Source organism: Chaetura pelagica, unplaced genomic scaffold (assembly GCF_000747805.2).
Source record: "Chaetura pelagica isolate M959 unplaced genomic scaffold, ChaPel_1.0 scaffold260, whole genome shotgun sequence".
In the NCBI taxonomy this organism is placed as follows: domain Eukaryota; kingdom Metazoa; phylum Chordata; class Aves; order Apodiformes; family Apodidae; genus Chaetura; species Chaetura pelagica.
In genome coordinates, this window is record NW_009951940.1 from 1,085,079 (window position 1) to 1,097,921 (window position 12,843).

Genomic DNA, 12,843 nt, shown 5'->3' on the forward strand with positions numbered 1-12,843 from the left:
CAGATTTAGGGCAGGTGCACCAGGACACGGCAGGAGGCAATGGACAGAAGATGGAATACAGGAAATTCCAGTTAAGGCCAAGTTTATTTTATCACAGAGGTGATCAAACACTGAACAGATCATAGGAGATGTTGTGGAAATTGTCCTTGAAGATATTAAAATCCTGACTGGACAAGACAACCTTGGTCTCTTACAACCTACGTTATTCCATGCTAATGATACTCAGCACCTCTACAGAAGCTGTGGGAAAGCCTTTGCAAGCAGATGTCTGTTCCTTTGCCAGTCTTGGTTCTTTTTAACTTGATCATGAGAAACATTTGTCTTTGTTTGCTTTCTGCAGTTCTGCAGACAAAATAGCCCCTTGAGGACAAGTTGTTAAACTATTTTCCAAGGAGCAATGCTCCAGTAATTGACCCGGAGGCATCAGTGAATCATAGAATCATAGAAAATGCTGAGTTGGAAGGGTCCCATCAGGATCATCGAGTTCAACTTCTCTCCCTGTGTGGGGCAACCCAAGAATCACACCATGTGCCTGAGAGCATCATCCAAAGGCTTCTTGAACTCACACAGGCTTGGTGCTGTGACCACTTTCCTGGGGAGCTTGTTCCAGTGCTCAAACACCCAGTGGGGGGAAAATCTTGTCCTGAAACCCACCCACACCCTCCCCTGTTTCAGCTACCTGCCATTTCCCTGGGTCCTGTCATTGGTCACAGGGGTGAAGAGACCAGGACCTGCCCCATCTCTTCCCCTGGTGAGGAAGCCACAGACTGCAGTGAGGGCACCCCTCAGCCTCCTCTTCTCCAAGCTGAATAATCCAGGTGACCTCAGCAGCTCCTCTTAAATCATCCCATCCAGGCCCTTCACACCACCAGTGTGCATAATGGTTGTATAGACCATGCTGTCTGCAAGGTTGGGATTGGCAGGCAAGGTAGATCAAATGAAGTGTTGCAGGAGAACTGAATTATGTATAAAATTAAAATTTCACTTTTTAATTTATTTTGATGGAAGAGTAATTAGTGTATCTAAAATACTTAGAAAAGTGCTTCTGTTTTTGTGCAGCTCTGCCTGAAAACACCAAAACACCACAGTGTTGATGTGCAGCTTTGACCCTATCACCTGCTATTAGAAACCTTAACAGAAAGTGAAGCTTCCTTCTGTCACCTCAGTTGCACTTGAGACTGTGTTTTTAGAAAAAACAGATTTAGAGAGACTTCTGTGGGCAGATGCAGGTTGTGGTAGCCCAGTGCTGAAACGTGCTTGGAGTTGTGAAAACATCACCTGGTTATTAAATCTGCGTTAAGACTTGCCACACAAGGAAACTTACTGATATAATTGCACTAGTGTAATTATGTTCAGATGATTTCCTGTGTCGACAAGCCCTTCGATGCAACTAGTTTGGTCCCTTCTTAGTAACTCATTAGGCTTCTGACTGCACATTAAAATTGCATATGCTAAAAAAACTTCAACATGCATGTTTAGTGCTGTCTGGCAGTGAGAGCTCCCAGGGTGCTGAGCAGACCAGCAGTTAAGCTTTAAAAAATGAGGAAGAGCGAAGGACAAAAGAAATGAATACTCTAAGACTGGGGGATGGTTATAAATCAAATAAACCATCATTACACAATCACATGGATTTGGGAGTAGATGAGTTGAGCCATGCTCATTCAAAACTGTGGCTTTTTCACACCTTTTACATACCTGCAGTGTCTTGGCCAGCTGTCTCCTTGAGTCACTCTTTTATCTCTAGTTTTGGTCCACAGTGATGTGCTGGAGCAGGAGCTTGCCTGCAGACAGCTCTGCATTTGCAGTCCTGTTCTCAATTTGCAGAACTCTGTACTAAAGCAGCATTTCTGGCATTATGCAGAATTCCTTTACCGTCCCCTTTTGCCTCCGGTTCTCTTTTGACAGTGTAATATTGCTTGATATTTAATTTTATTTCAGAAAACTGCAAAAAATGTTATTTTTCTAATGTCTGTCATCTTCTGGGTTTCTTTTAAATTCATTTTAGAAATTACAGTTCTTAAGATTGATAAGTATGAACATTTGGTCTATGTAAATTGGTTGAATTATAATAGGAAGTATGTTTTTTCATGATAAAAATAAGCCTAAAGACATTATACTGGCACCTCATTATTCAATACCCATCTTACCTTCACACCTTTAAAATGGGGCTCTCGAAGGTTTCAGTCATCATATCAAGGCTGTGAAACATCCTCATTCATACTATCATCTGGCAAATGAATGAGTAGCTTCTGATACTTATCACAGAGGCTGCAATGTATTAGGCTTGCATCTTTTTTCTGATTCATTCTTCCCTTGACAGTACTTCAAAAGTAAAATCCAGGTATGTATGTAGATTTTCCAACACTTTGAAAGAGAGTCTCTCTAAAATCGTCATCTGCTTTGTGAAGGAGTCTCTGAATAGCAGAAATGGAGCAAGTAACATGTGTTGAGGTATAGATTTGGGCAGGTTTCCTTGGGCAGGGTGTCACCTCAAGCTCCAGTGTCCGGTGGTATCCTCTGTAACACATCTCACCACCAGGCAAAACTCTCTCAGCCTGTCTCCAGAGCAGAGTTGCTCCAGCCCTTTGATCATCATCGTGGCCCTGCTCTGGACTTGCTCCAACAGCTCCATGTCCTTCCTGTTGTGGCAATTGAATGACTTGGAGTGTAGCAACAGTGTTTTACAATTGAAACTCGTTTGTTTGGGTTTTTTTCTTAAATAGAAACAAATAATAAAGCTCTATCCTTTTCTGTCAGCACCAAATTCACTATTTTGTACACTTCACAGCTGGTTGCTGTCATACATTTGACACAAGACAGTTTGATTTTTGCATTCTTAACTTGAAGCAGTAATGAACTCTGATCAGCAGCTGGAAACTACAGAGGAATACACAGTTTTTTTCCCCTTGAAGTTCACTTCCTAGCCCTCAGTCCTACAGCTAACATACACTTGTCTGGTTTATGTCGCAAAAATATAGGCTGACTGCTTATCAGGTCAGTGCTGCTGTTTAATAAACAGTACTTATCTCCTTGAAGCAACACCCTGCCCTAAATAAGTTTGCTGAGGGTGCTGAGCCAGAAATAGTGTGCTTTTATTTTTAATTGGATTGTAAAAAAAACCCCATCAAAATACAAATTTGAAAAAAATATGTTTAAAATTAAAATACAGGTTGGTCGTAGCTCTGCTTTTTGAGCTGCATGTTCTGTAGTTTGTTTTATGTATTTCTCTGTCAAACATACAGGTTTTAGAACCCTGCAATCACATCTCTCCCCAGGAGTCTGTGCTTCTCCCAGTGTTTCATGTTATTCTCAAAACCCCATAAATAACCTCACTTCTGTTTACTGTTTGTCACTCAAACTCCAGTGGAGGAATGTGATTCTGATGTTGAGCAACACGTGATTCAGTTGATCCCTGAACGCTTTAGATGGAGCTTCATTACATACCTGTGACAGGTAGTAAACAATCCCATTTTAATTCATTGGGAGGAGGATGCATTATTTAACTACAAAATTACTGAATTTTGCAGCATATATGACTTGCGAGTGGGTTCACCCCTCCATGATGCTACTCTTTCTGCTTCCTTGTAAGTTTGAGGTTTTATTTCATATTTCTGAACACTAATCGTGACATACCCAATCTGGCACAGGAGAAGGCTGAGCAGGGGAATTGGGGTGTGGTTAGAAAGCATAAAAATAGACAGGAAAGAGAAGGGAAAACCTTGATATTAATGAGTAACAGTTGACCAGGTAATAGTGGTAAGGCAATAGGTAATGCAGCTGTAATAAAGATTGTGGATAGCAAGAAATGGAAATGTTCAAACCCAGATGCTAGGAAGTTGGGCAGAAGGTGGGAATATTTTTTGAGTGGCTGGTGCTGTGGGAACCATATAGAGCAAACCAAAAGAAATGGTAGCATAAAGTTAATTACTAGGATGTGGTTTTCAAATGGGAATGATCTGTTACAAAAGGTGTAAATGAAAGCAAGTGCTTTAATGCAGTGATGATCTGTAAAGCATTAAGCAACAGAGTGGCTGAAATCATAGGTGGAGGCAGATTTCTTTGGGAGAAGACAGTAAGCAAGATTCTGATGAAATAGTGGTAGATGCTTGCTGAGGCTCCTCCTGATCTGTTTAGGTAGTGGATAATAGAAACCTTGGTCACATTGCAAGTATAATATATATGTGGGAGTATTTTTTATGTTACTTTGCAGCTGTAGTGATAAAGCAATGAACAACTTTGCTAATTGTCATATCTAGAATCACAGAATCATAGAATGTTCAGGATGGGAAGGGACCTTTGGAGATCATCTAGTTCTGACCCCCTGCCAGAGTTGATCACACAGGAACATGTCCAGGAGGGTTTTGAATGTCTCCAGGGATGGCGACTCCACATCCTCCCTAGGTGGCTTCTTTCAGTGCTCTGTTACCCTCAGAGTAAAGAAGTATTTTCTTATGTTTAGGTTAAACCTCCTGTGAACCAGTTTGTGACCATTGTCCCTTGCTCTGTCACTGAGAAGGGTCTGGGCCCATCCTCCTGACACACCCTGTAGATATTTATAAGCATTGATGAGAGCCCCCTTCAGCCTCCTTTTCTCCAGCCTGAACAGCCCCAGCTCTCTCAGCCTTTCCTCCTATGGACAATGCTACAGTCCCTTCATCATCTCAGTGTCCTTGTGCTGTACCCTCTCCAGTAGCTCCTTGTCCTTGAACTGGGGAGCTCAGAGCTGCACACAGTGCACCAGGTGAGGCCTCACCAGGGCAGAGTAGAAGGGGCAGGAGAACGTCCCTTGACCTGCTGGCCCCATTCTTCTTAATGCACCCCAGGATGGCACTGGTTTTCTTGGCCACGAGGGCACATTTTTGGCTCATGATGAGTGTTCTTTCCCACCAGGACCCCGAGGTAGGGTTCTTTCTAATTAGTGACACAGAAACTCTCTGAATTTTTCACAGCAAGCAAGGGGATCTGGTGGCTGCAGAGGCCACCTGAGTGTGTTAATCACCTTCAGAAAAAAATTTAAATAAGAGGTTCTGTAGGTGTACTGTGTCCAATTCCGGAGCCCCCAGCATAAGAAGGACATGGAACTCGTGGAGCAAGTCCAGAGAAGGGCCATGAAAATGATCAGAGGGCTGGAGCATCTCTCCTACAAGGACAGGCTGAGGGCGCTGGGGTTGTGGTGGTTTTGGTTTCATTAACCTGACATTTCCAATTGAGTGGCAAACGCATTAGTGTGGTTGTGCTGCACCCCCGGATGGGACCTCGTGTAGAATAATACTTATTCAGGAAAGGTTGAGCTGAAAATGCTTTAGCTTGAAAATTGGCTGGTGGGATGAGATGAGGAGGGGCCAGTAGAAGTAGTGTGGCCTTTCTAGAATTAAATTCAGACCATTTTGTTTAAATCTAAAAATACTGCAGTAAGGATTACTTAATCTGAAGGTCACAGAGTATGACCTGACAATAAATAAAACTAAGGCTTCTGCACAGAATCACCTTGGTTGCAAAAGACCTTAAAGATCACAGAGGCCAACCATCAACCAAACGCTGACAATTCCTTCACTAAACCATATTCCTGAGTGCTACATCCATACAACTCTTAAATCCCTCCAAGGATGGTGACTCCACCACTGCCCTGAGCAGCCTGTTCCAAAGCCTTATAACCCTTTCAGGGGAGAAATTCTTCCGAACATCCATTCTAAACCTTCCTTGGTGCAACTTGAGGCCATTGCCTCTTGTCCTGTCACTTGTAACTTCATTGAGCAGCCCAATCCCCACCTCTGTCCCCACCCTTAATCCCCCAACCTCCTTTCAGGTAGTTGTAGAGAGCAAGAAGGTCTCCCCTGAGCCTCCTTTTCTCCAGGCTGAACACCCCCAGCTCCTCAGCTGCTCCTTGTAAGATGTTCTCCAAACCCTTCATGAGCTTTGTTGCCCATCAGAGCATCACAATTCTTGGAACAGCTTTCCAGCAGGGAAAGTGACAGTGGGAAAGTGGTGACTGATCTGTTACAGAAGGGATGTGTGGTGTTTCTGGTGCTAGCAGAGGACTGAATTTGATAATCCTGGGAAACCACACCTGGATTCTTATGTAAGTGGCAAGAAGTCACCTGGGTAATTTCACATGTGAAGATTCTGTTGCAAGTTCTTATTGCTCTAGACCCCAGAAAACCTGAGTACTGATGCTACAGGAGTCTTGAATACCAAAGTTGGTACCTTACCATTCCTCTGTGGACTTTTAATGGAATTCCCTAGATTGAAACAACCACAAGCAGCTATTGTGCTTCTGCTTCACCTTGTCTGACCTGTGGTGTTTGAGCTTACGATTGCAGTGCAGCAGCAGTAGACTCAGTTCTTTTGTGTTTCAAGGAAGCAGAGGGATATAGTTTAGTTCTCCTACATAGTGTTTGCCAGAGAGCTGCAATGTGTAGGATGGCTCCTGTGCTGTGTTCCAGCCACTCTTTGGCAAGCTGTGTGGTGTGGTCATTAGGGCAACAATATCTATAGCTGAAATGCATGCATTGTATTTGCTGTAGATGCATGCAACTCATCCAGATGTGGTCACAAAGGTGGTTTAAGTGGTAGAAACTTCATTTTATAGGTGTTTGCTCAAATAAGTGTGGTCAAGTGATTTGCTTTGGCATCTGTTTTGAAACTGAGGTTCTTCCCTGCAATGAAGATCTGGTTCTCACTTTCCCTCAGTGCCTGCTTGGCCTCTCAAATTCCTATCCAGCTGACCTGTATTACAGTAAAATGCAACTGATTTTAAGATTTTCTTCAGTTATCAGAGCAAGAAACTACAGCAAATGGTGAAAAAGCATGGGACAAAGAGAGTCAGAATTCATGGACTCGTGGTAGTAGGGTTTTTTTCAAATTCCGGATTGCTTTAAAAAAGTTATCAGTGTAAATGTGTTGTGCTTCATTGGTCAAACAGCCTGTAAATTTGTTTAAATGTCAGTCATATCTAGCAGACAGCTAATTTGTGCTTTCTCTTTTCTTCAGTGCTTGCACCTCCTCCACCATTGCCACCACCAATACAGGGATATGCCTTTAAACCCCCTCCTCGACCAGATTTTGGCACTTCTGGGAGAACAATCAAACTGCAGGCCAACTTCTTTGAAATGGACATTCCTAAAATAGATATCTACCATTACGAATTGGATATAAAGCCAGAAAAATGCCCTAGAAGAGTTAACAGGTAATGCTCTGCTTCGCTTTTCCTCAGTTTATTTACATTTCTCTTTTCCCTTGAAAATTTTGGAGCCATGTGCCAGTCTTCAGTGACGACTCAGAGGATGTGTCTGTTTCTAGGGATGGTTTGTACTGGTGGCTTCCAACTTTGCATATCCATCAACAGGCATTATTTTTTTCTCCATCCAAGTCTTTCTGTACCAATCAAAAATTTCAGTGCTAATCGTCCCTTATTTTGATTGAACTTGTCAGCATCTTAAGATGCTGCTGATCAAAGGCACTGGTGACTGTGGAAAAACTGTATTAACCCTAGTAGAGTTAGGTTGGTATAATCCAACTTGATAAATATGATTCTTAGTATTTCTTGATTAATATTGGAGTGCAGTTGGCTGACAAGTCCCATCAGCAGGTGGTGGTGTTACCAACTTGTTTTCCCACCTTCCCCTGCTGAGAAGGGGAGGCAAAACCCAGTGTTTTATGCTGCTGCAAGAGGGTTGTGAAGGGACTAAATTAGGTAAGAAATTATCCTTCATCAGTAGATTCTATATAAGGGAAAGATATGCTCCTGAAACAGATAGCGAGGTGAAAACATGCATCAGTTGGCCAAGGCAACAAGCAATTACGTCTTGCATTTTGCATGTGTGTCCTATTAGTCACAGCATGGCAACCTCATTGACTTGGAAGAGAGAAGTGTTGCCAGAAGTGAAACTTGAGAACAAAACCTGGCACTAACTAGAAACCACAAATGTCTTCATTATAACTACCTACATCTTGACAGTAGAGGTTCGGAATGGCATGTTTATATATTCAAGAGCAAAACCTTTCCTTGTTAAAAACGGTCCCATGGGTGGAATGTGCAGTCATGAGCAAAGCATGGAGTCAAAAAAGCCACCTGAAAGCAAAAGTTTTCTTAAAGATGCATTAATAAAGCAGAGTGCATTATGCATTGTTAGATTAACAAGGCAGTAATGATAACATTTTCATAAAACAACATCACTGCACTTTGTTGTCCTGTTGTTTTTTTTTCTTGTGCTGGTCTACTGGAAATGTAATTTTTAAGCTAGATGCTGGGCCATCTCATCTAAACTGTGTTCCTACCTAGAAAGGTTGGACCAGATGATCCTTGAGGTCCCATCCAACCTGGCATTCTATAATTCTAATAAAGAAGTGAACTCAATTTTAAAAGCAAATACTGATGTCAGTGTATTAAGCTGAACTCTATCCTTGCCCAAGGGCAACCCTCCTGGTTTCTCTGCAGTCCTTGTACTGCCTTGCAGAGCTGAGAAGAATTGTCATCAGTCACTTTTTCCAGAGCTGTGGGAGCTTTGTTTTCATTAACTGGTATCCTTGCCACTAACTCCAGCCATGACAGCTGGCATGTTGCTGACTGGTGCAGGTCGCTGGGCCTCTGCAGCTCCTCTGGGAGCTGATGCTGCACAGCTCTTACCTGTGTTGTGGTGCTGTGATCACCCCTGTTATAGCCCAGCCTGTGGGTGCTTGTTCATCAATGGCAGAGAGCATGGTTATTTATTTATTTTTTCTCACTGAAAAGGCAGGTTATATTCAGTAGCCAGTTCTTTGTCCACTGGCAGCTTCTGACTTGCTGTTTTGTCAGATTAGTCACTCTCTCTGTTGTGGTAACAAGAGCAAGTGAAAATCCACATGGATTAAATGCCTTTTGCAGTAAATAAGGATGTCATAAATGTGTTTGACAGTGCTAGTGTATGTCTCTTAGTGCAGTGTGGGAAGAATAGAGATTTTATTAATTTAATGAAGTTATTTTATTTCGTTTTGAGTGGTTATTCCTGCTTAGATTCCCCTGTAGATGTACATGCACTCACCTGCACCTGGGCTTTTATGAACCATGACCTTTCAGTCCTACATCTGCCCCTGTATCTGTACACGTGTGTGCAAATACCTGCATTGCTGTGTGGGTGTGTGTGTATGTATCTAGAGTTATGCAGGGTGCACATGTTGTCCAATTCTAAATGATAGGTTTTTTTCAGCTGGCTTACAAGTTTCTAGTATTTAGATTACGTAATTCAGATACATATTCATAGTAAATAGTTTCTATCATTACTTTATGTATTGTAGCCTCTAGAAAGGATAGAGGGAGATTTTATTATTATTTAATTCAGGCTACTCCCTCATCTGTCCCAGCTTTGTTCTTCAGTTTTATTCTGAGTCTTCCTGTGGCTTGGACTGGGACCCTGCCGACCCACTGCAGGGATGTGTTCCATGTACAGACAGGTTCCACACTGATGAGATGTGAACTGGAGCAGGACTGGAAAACAGACAGATGACAACGTGCTGCTGTGCCAATTAATTACAGTCTGGCTACAATTCTTCATGTGCCACAGAAATCCCAGAATTTCCCCTCTGGGGAGACCTCATAGCAGCTTTCCAGTACACGAAGGGGGCCTGCAGGAAAGCTGGGAGGGACTGTTTACAAGGGCTTTCTTCTAGTGATAGGATGAGGGCAATGGCCTTGAACCTAGAGCAGGGGAGATTTAGATTAGACATTAGGAAGAAGTTCTTTACTGTGAGGGTGGTGAAGCACTGGAACAGGTTGCCCAGGGAGGTGGAGGAGGCCCCATCCCTGGAGACATTCGAGGTCAGGCTTGACCAGGCTCTGAGCAACCTGATCTAGTTAAAAAGGTCCATGTGCACTGCAGGGGGGGGGCTGGACTGGGTGACCTCCAAAGGTCCCTTCCAACCCCACACATTCTATGATTCTATCATAGGAAGAGTGAGCAATGGGAGTTTGGTTATGAACCCTGGATGCCCTCAGGTTAATCCATGAGGACAACCACGACTTGTACAAGGTTCAAGGTGAGCTCTGCTTGCTGTCACTGACCCTGAGTTCTTGGTGTGCAAGTTGATTTCTGTAGAATGGTAGTCCCAAAGGGCTGGAGTTAGTGAATTGGTAAATAAGTCTTCTTTTAATGTCACATGGAGAAAATAACTTACTTTTCATTAAGATGTTTCCAGTCACAGCTGAGAAGCACCATTGTGCTTTGAAGCTTGAAAACCTTAATTAAGCGGAAGTGTTCGTTTCTATATAAAGCAGTTCACAGTCAGAAGAACTTGCTCAGTAGGAGAATGGGTTTTCCATTGCTCAGTCTTTAACACAAGGTTGAAAAATACTTTCTTCCTCCCACCCTCCAAATTATGTACTTGTTCAGTCAGACATTGCAGACCTGAAGCAGAAATTACTGGGTCAAGTTTTATTCCTACTTTTCAGGAGGTCAGGCAGATTTTTTTCAAAGGTCACACCACGGCTGAAAGCCTTGTCACAAAACAAATAAATTGTCAATTAAACCAGTCTTTAGTCTTTCCTTGAATGAAGAAATCACATTTAAAAGTAATCATACTCAGAGTGATGCAAAAAGTGTGCATATCAGAACTGTTATCTTTACACTAAGGCTGTAAGCTTGGATGAGGATTTTTTTGAAAGCTTCTTAGTCTGCTGAGCTTTTAGGTTATGATCCTCTGCAGAAGGGGCAGGGTAGCAGAAGCCCCAGGAGAATACCAAGCATCTCTTGTTTTAAGCTTCAGAGAGCATGAGCTTTCGCTTTACCACTCTCAGCAGATCACAGAAAAGAGGAAGGGAAGTTTCAATGTGAAAAAGTTTAAAAAGCTGCTTTAAGAAAACAATTTAGTCTGTCAAAAGTTTGGTTTACTTCAGATCAGTTAAACAAATCTTGCCTTTAATACCCAATAGTGGGCAACCCTTTCATTTACCTACTGCCTCTATTCGTAACAATATTCATAAATACTAGTGTTCATTTGCTACTGAACATCAAAAGTAAAATGTTGAATTAACATAATCTCTTTGTATTTTCAGAGAAATAGTGGAGCATATGGTTCAGCACTTTAAAACCCAGATTTTTGGGGATCGCAAACCGGTGTTTGATGGAAGAAAAAACCTTTATACAGCTATGCCACTTCCCATTGGGAGAGATAAAGTAAGTTTTAAATAGAAAAGCTTGTGATTGGAGATTTTTTTGTCATGTTTGCAGATAGGAACGGGCTTTATATTTCTGGGTAGATATCTCCTGTTGCTGTTCTGCTTAGGGTGTGGTTTACCAAGAGTGGAGTGTGAGCTTGTTGCCATGAAAATGGTCACTCCTCTTTCCATTTCCCTTCTTTCCTTCCTCTCTTTCTTCCCACTTGTGTGGTCTCTTCTGCTTTGGTGAGCTGGATCAGCTGCCCAAAGCAGTGGACAAGTTGCACACTGGCACTAGGGAGAAAGTGAAAGCATAGTTGAGTTTGGAAGAGGGGGAGCAGAAGCACACCTCTGGGCAGCAGCAAGCTGTTGTGTCAGCTGGTTAATCTCATCAGAGCCCACTGTAAGCTGATTCTCACTGTCCCCTTCTCCCCCTTTCACCCTCTGTTTATGGTGTGGAACCTCTTCCCTAATTATTTACAATGAGGGAGCCAAATTAATTTAAACTGCACAGGTTAAGACCTGCTAGCTTACCCCTGGGGCAGCTGGAGAGGACTTGCATGTTCTGATTGTCATTTCTCCATGTGGGGTGGTGACCTTTTTGGACACTCCAGTTTTACCTGCAAAGAGTACCCGCATCTGTCTGTTGATCACTGATGAAGCAGAAGGGACTGTTAGAACGTGCTAACACACAGACCCTATTCAAATAATTCAGCCTGTGCCTCTGTGGGCTAGTATCAGATTGAATTTTCTGTGGCCTTTTTTATTTAGATGATTGGCACTAGGGATACATTCTCATCGCTCACTTATGTTGTGGCAATTCCCAGAGGCCATTAGAGCCTTCTGCTGTGGGTGTAAGGTGAGGCTTGCACACTTAGAGAGCAAGGCTGTCCAATCTCTTAGAATTTAATGAAAACCTAATGAGGGAAAAGTAAAATGTAAGAGGGAAAGGGAAATGTGGAAAACATGCTTACATGATGAAACTGGAAATGGAGCTTAGGTCTCCCTAACCTGAGTAGGTCATGCTGTCCTTGCTGTCTCATCCTGCCTGTGCAGTGCTTGACATACAGTTCTACCTCAACCAAACTCTTGATCTTGTATGTGTCATTTTTATTTCTCCCAAATGTATTGTAAGTAAATATCATGCAGTAAAGGTTAGTCTCTACTCCAGTCTTCATTATTTTTCATTAAGTGATAAGCTAGTGCCTAGAAAGACTGTGAAAGAGTAATTGAAAAGTATTAAAGTTGTTTGGTTTTCTTTTCCACTTTCACATTTAGTATTCCAGTTCCTACAGATTTGAGAGGCAAGATTACAAATGATATTTGAAGAGTATCTCCTAGGGGTTTAAGCAAGTCCTCTGCATGCAAACAGAGTTCTCTTGTAACTGTACTTTCCAAGTTAGGGATGACTGACGATGTATTTTATGAGAAGTATGAAGCTCTACATTTATAAGTAAAGTAAATGATAAATGGTTTATCTACAGAGGATAAACAAACTGGGATCAAATTAATCCTCAGATCTGTTGAGACTTTGAGACTCACTTTAACCCTACTCTGATTGGGAGCTTGATGAGATGATCTCTCTGTCCTGTTCCTCCTGTGTCTGAATGCCTGCTGACCAAATAGGACTTGATTCTTGATGCTTTGGATATTAAAACCCACATATGCTAAATCATACATGATAAAAGGGAGGTCTAGTGACAGTGTGTCAGCAG

General features: G+C 42.3%; 1 protein-coding gene across 2 annotated transcripts in view; it reads left to right on the plus strand.

Moving 5' to 3' along the window:
- Positions 1-6,992: 6,992 nt before the first annotated feature.
- The window catches only part of AGO2 (argonaute RISC catalytic component 2), a 36,421-nt gene continuing 30,570 nt past the window's right edge, over positions 6,993-12,843 (plus strand). Inside the window, exons 1-2 of one of the 2 annotated variants that reach the window (XM_009996642.1) lie at positions 6,993-7,186; positions 11,027-11,147. In XM_009996642.1, coding sequence (XP_009994944.1) covers positions 7,110-7,186; positions 11,027-11,147 — 198 coding nt within the window. In that variant the 5' untranslated portion in view covers positions 6,993-7,109. The remainder of the gene's footprint in view (positions 7,187-11,026; positions 11,148-12,843) is intronic. The other variant, XM_009996635.1, reaches the window with a different exon arrangement.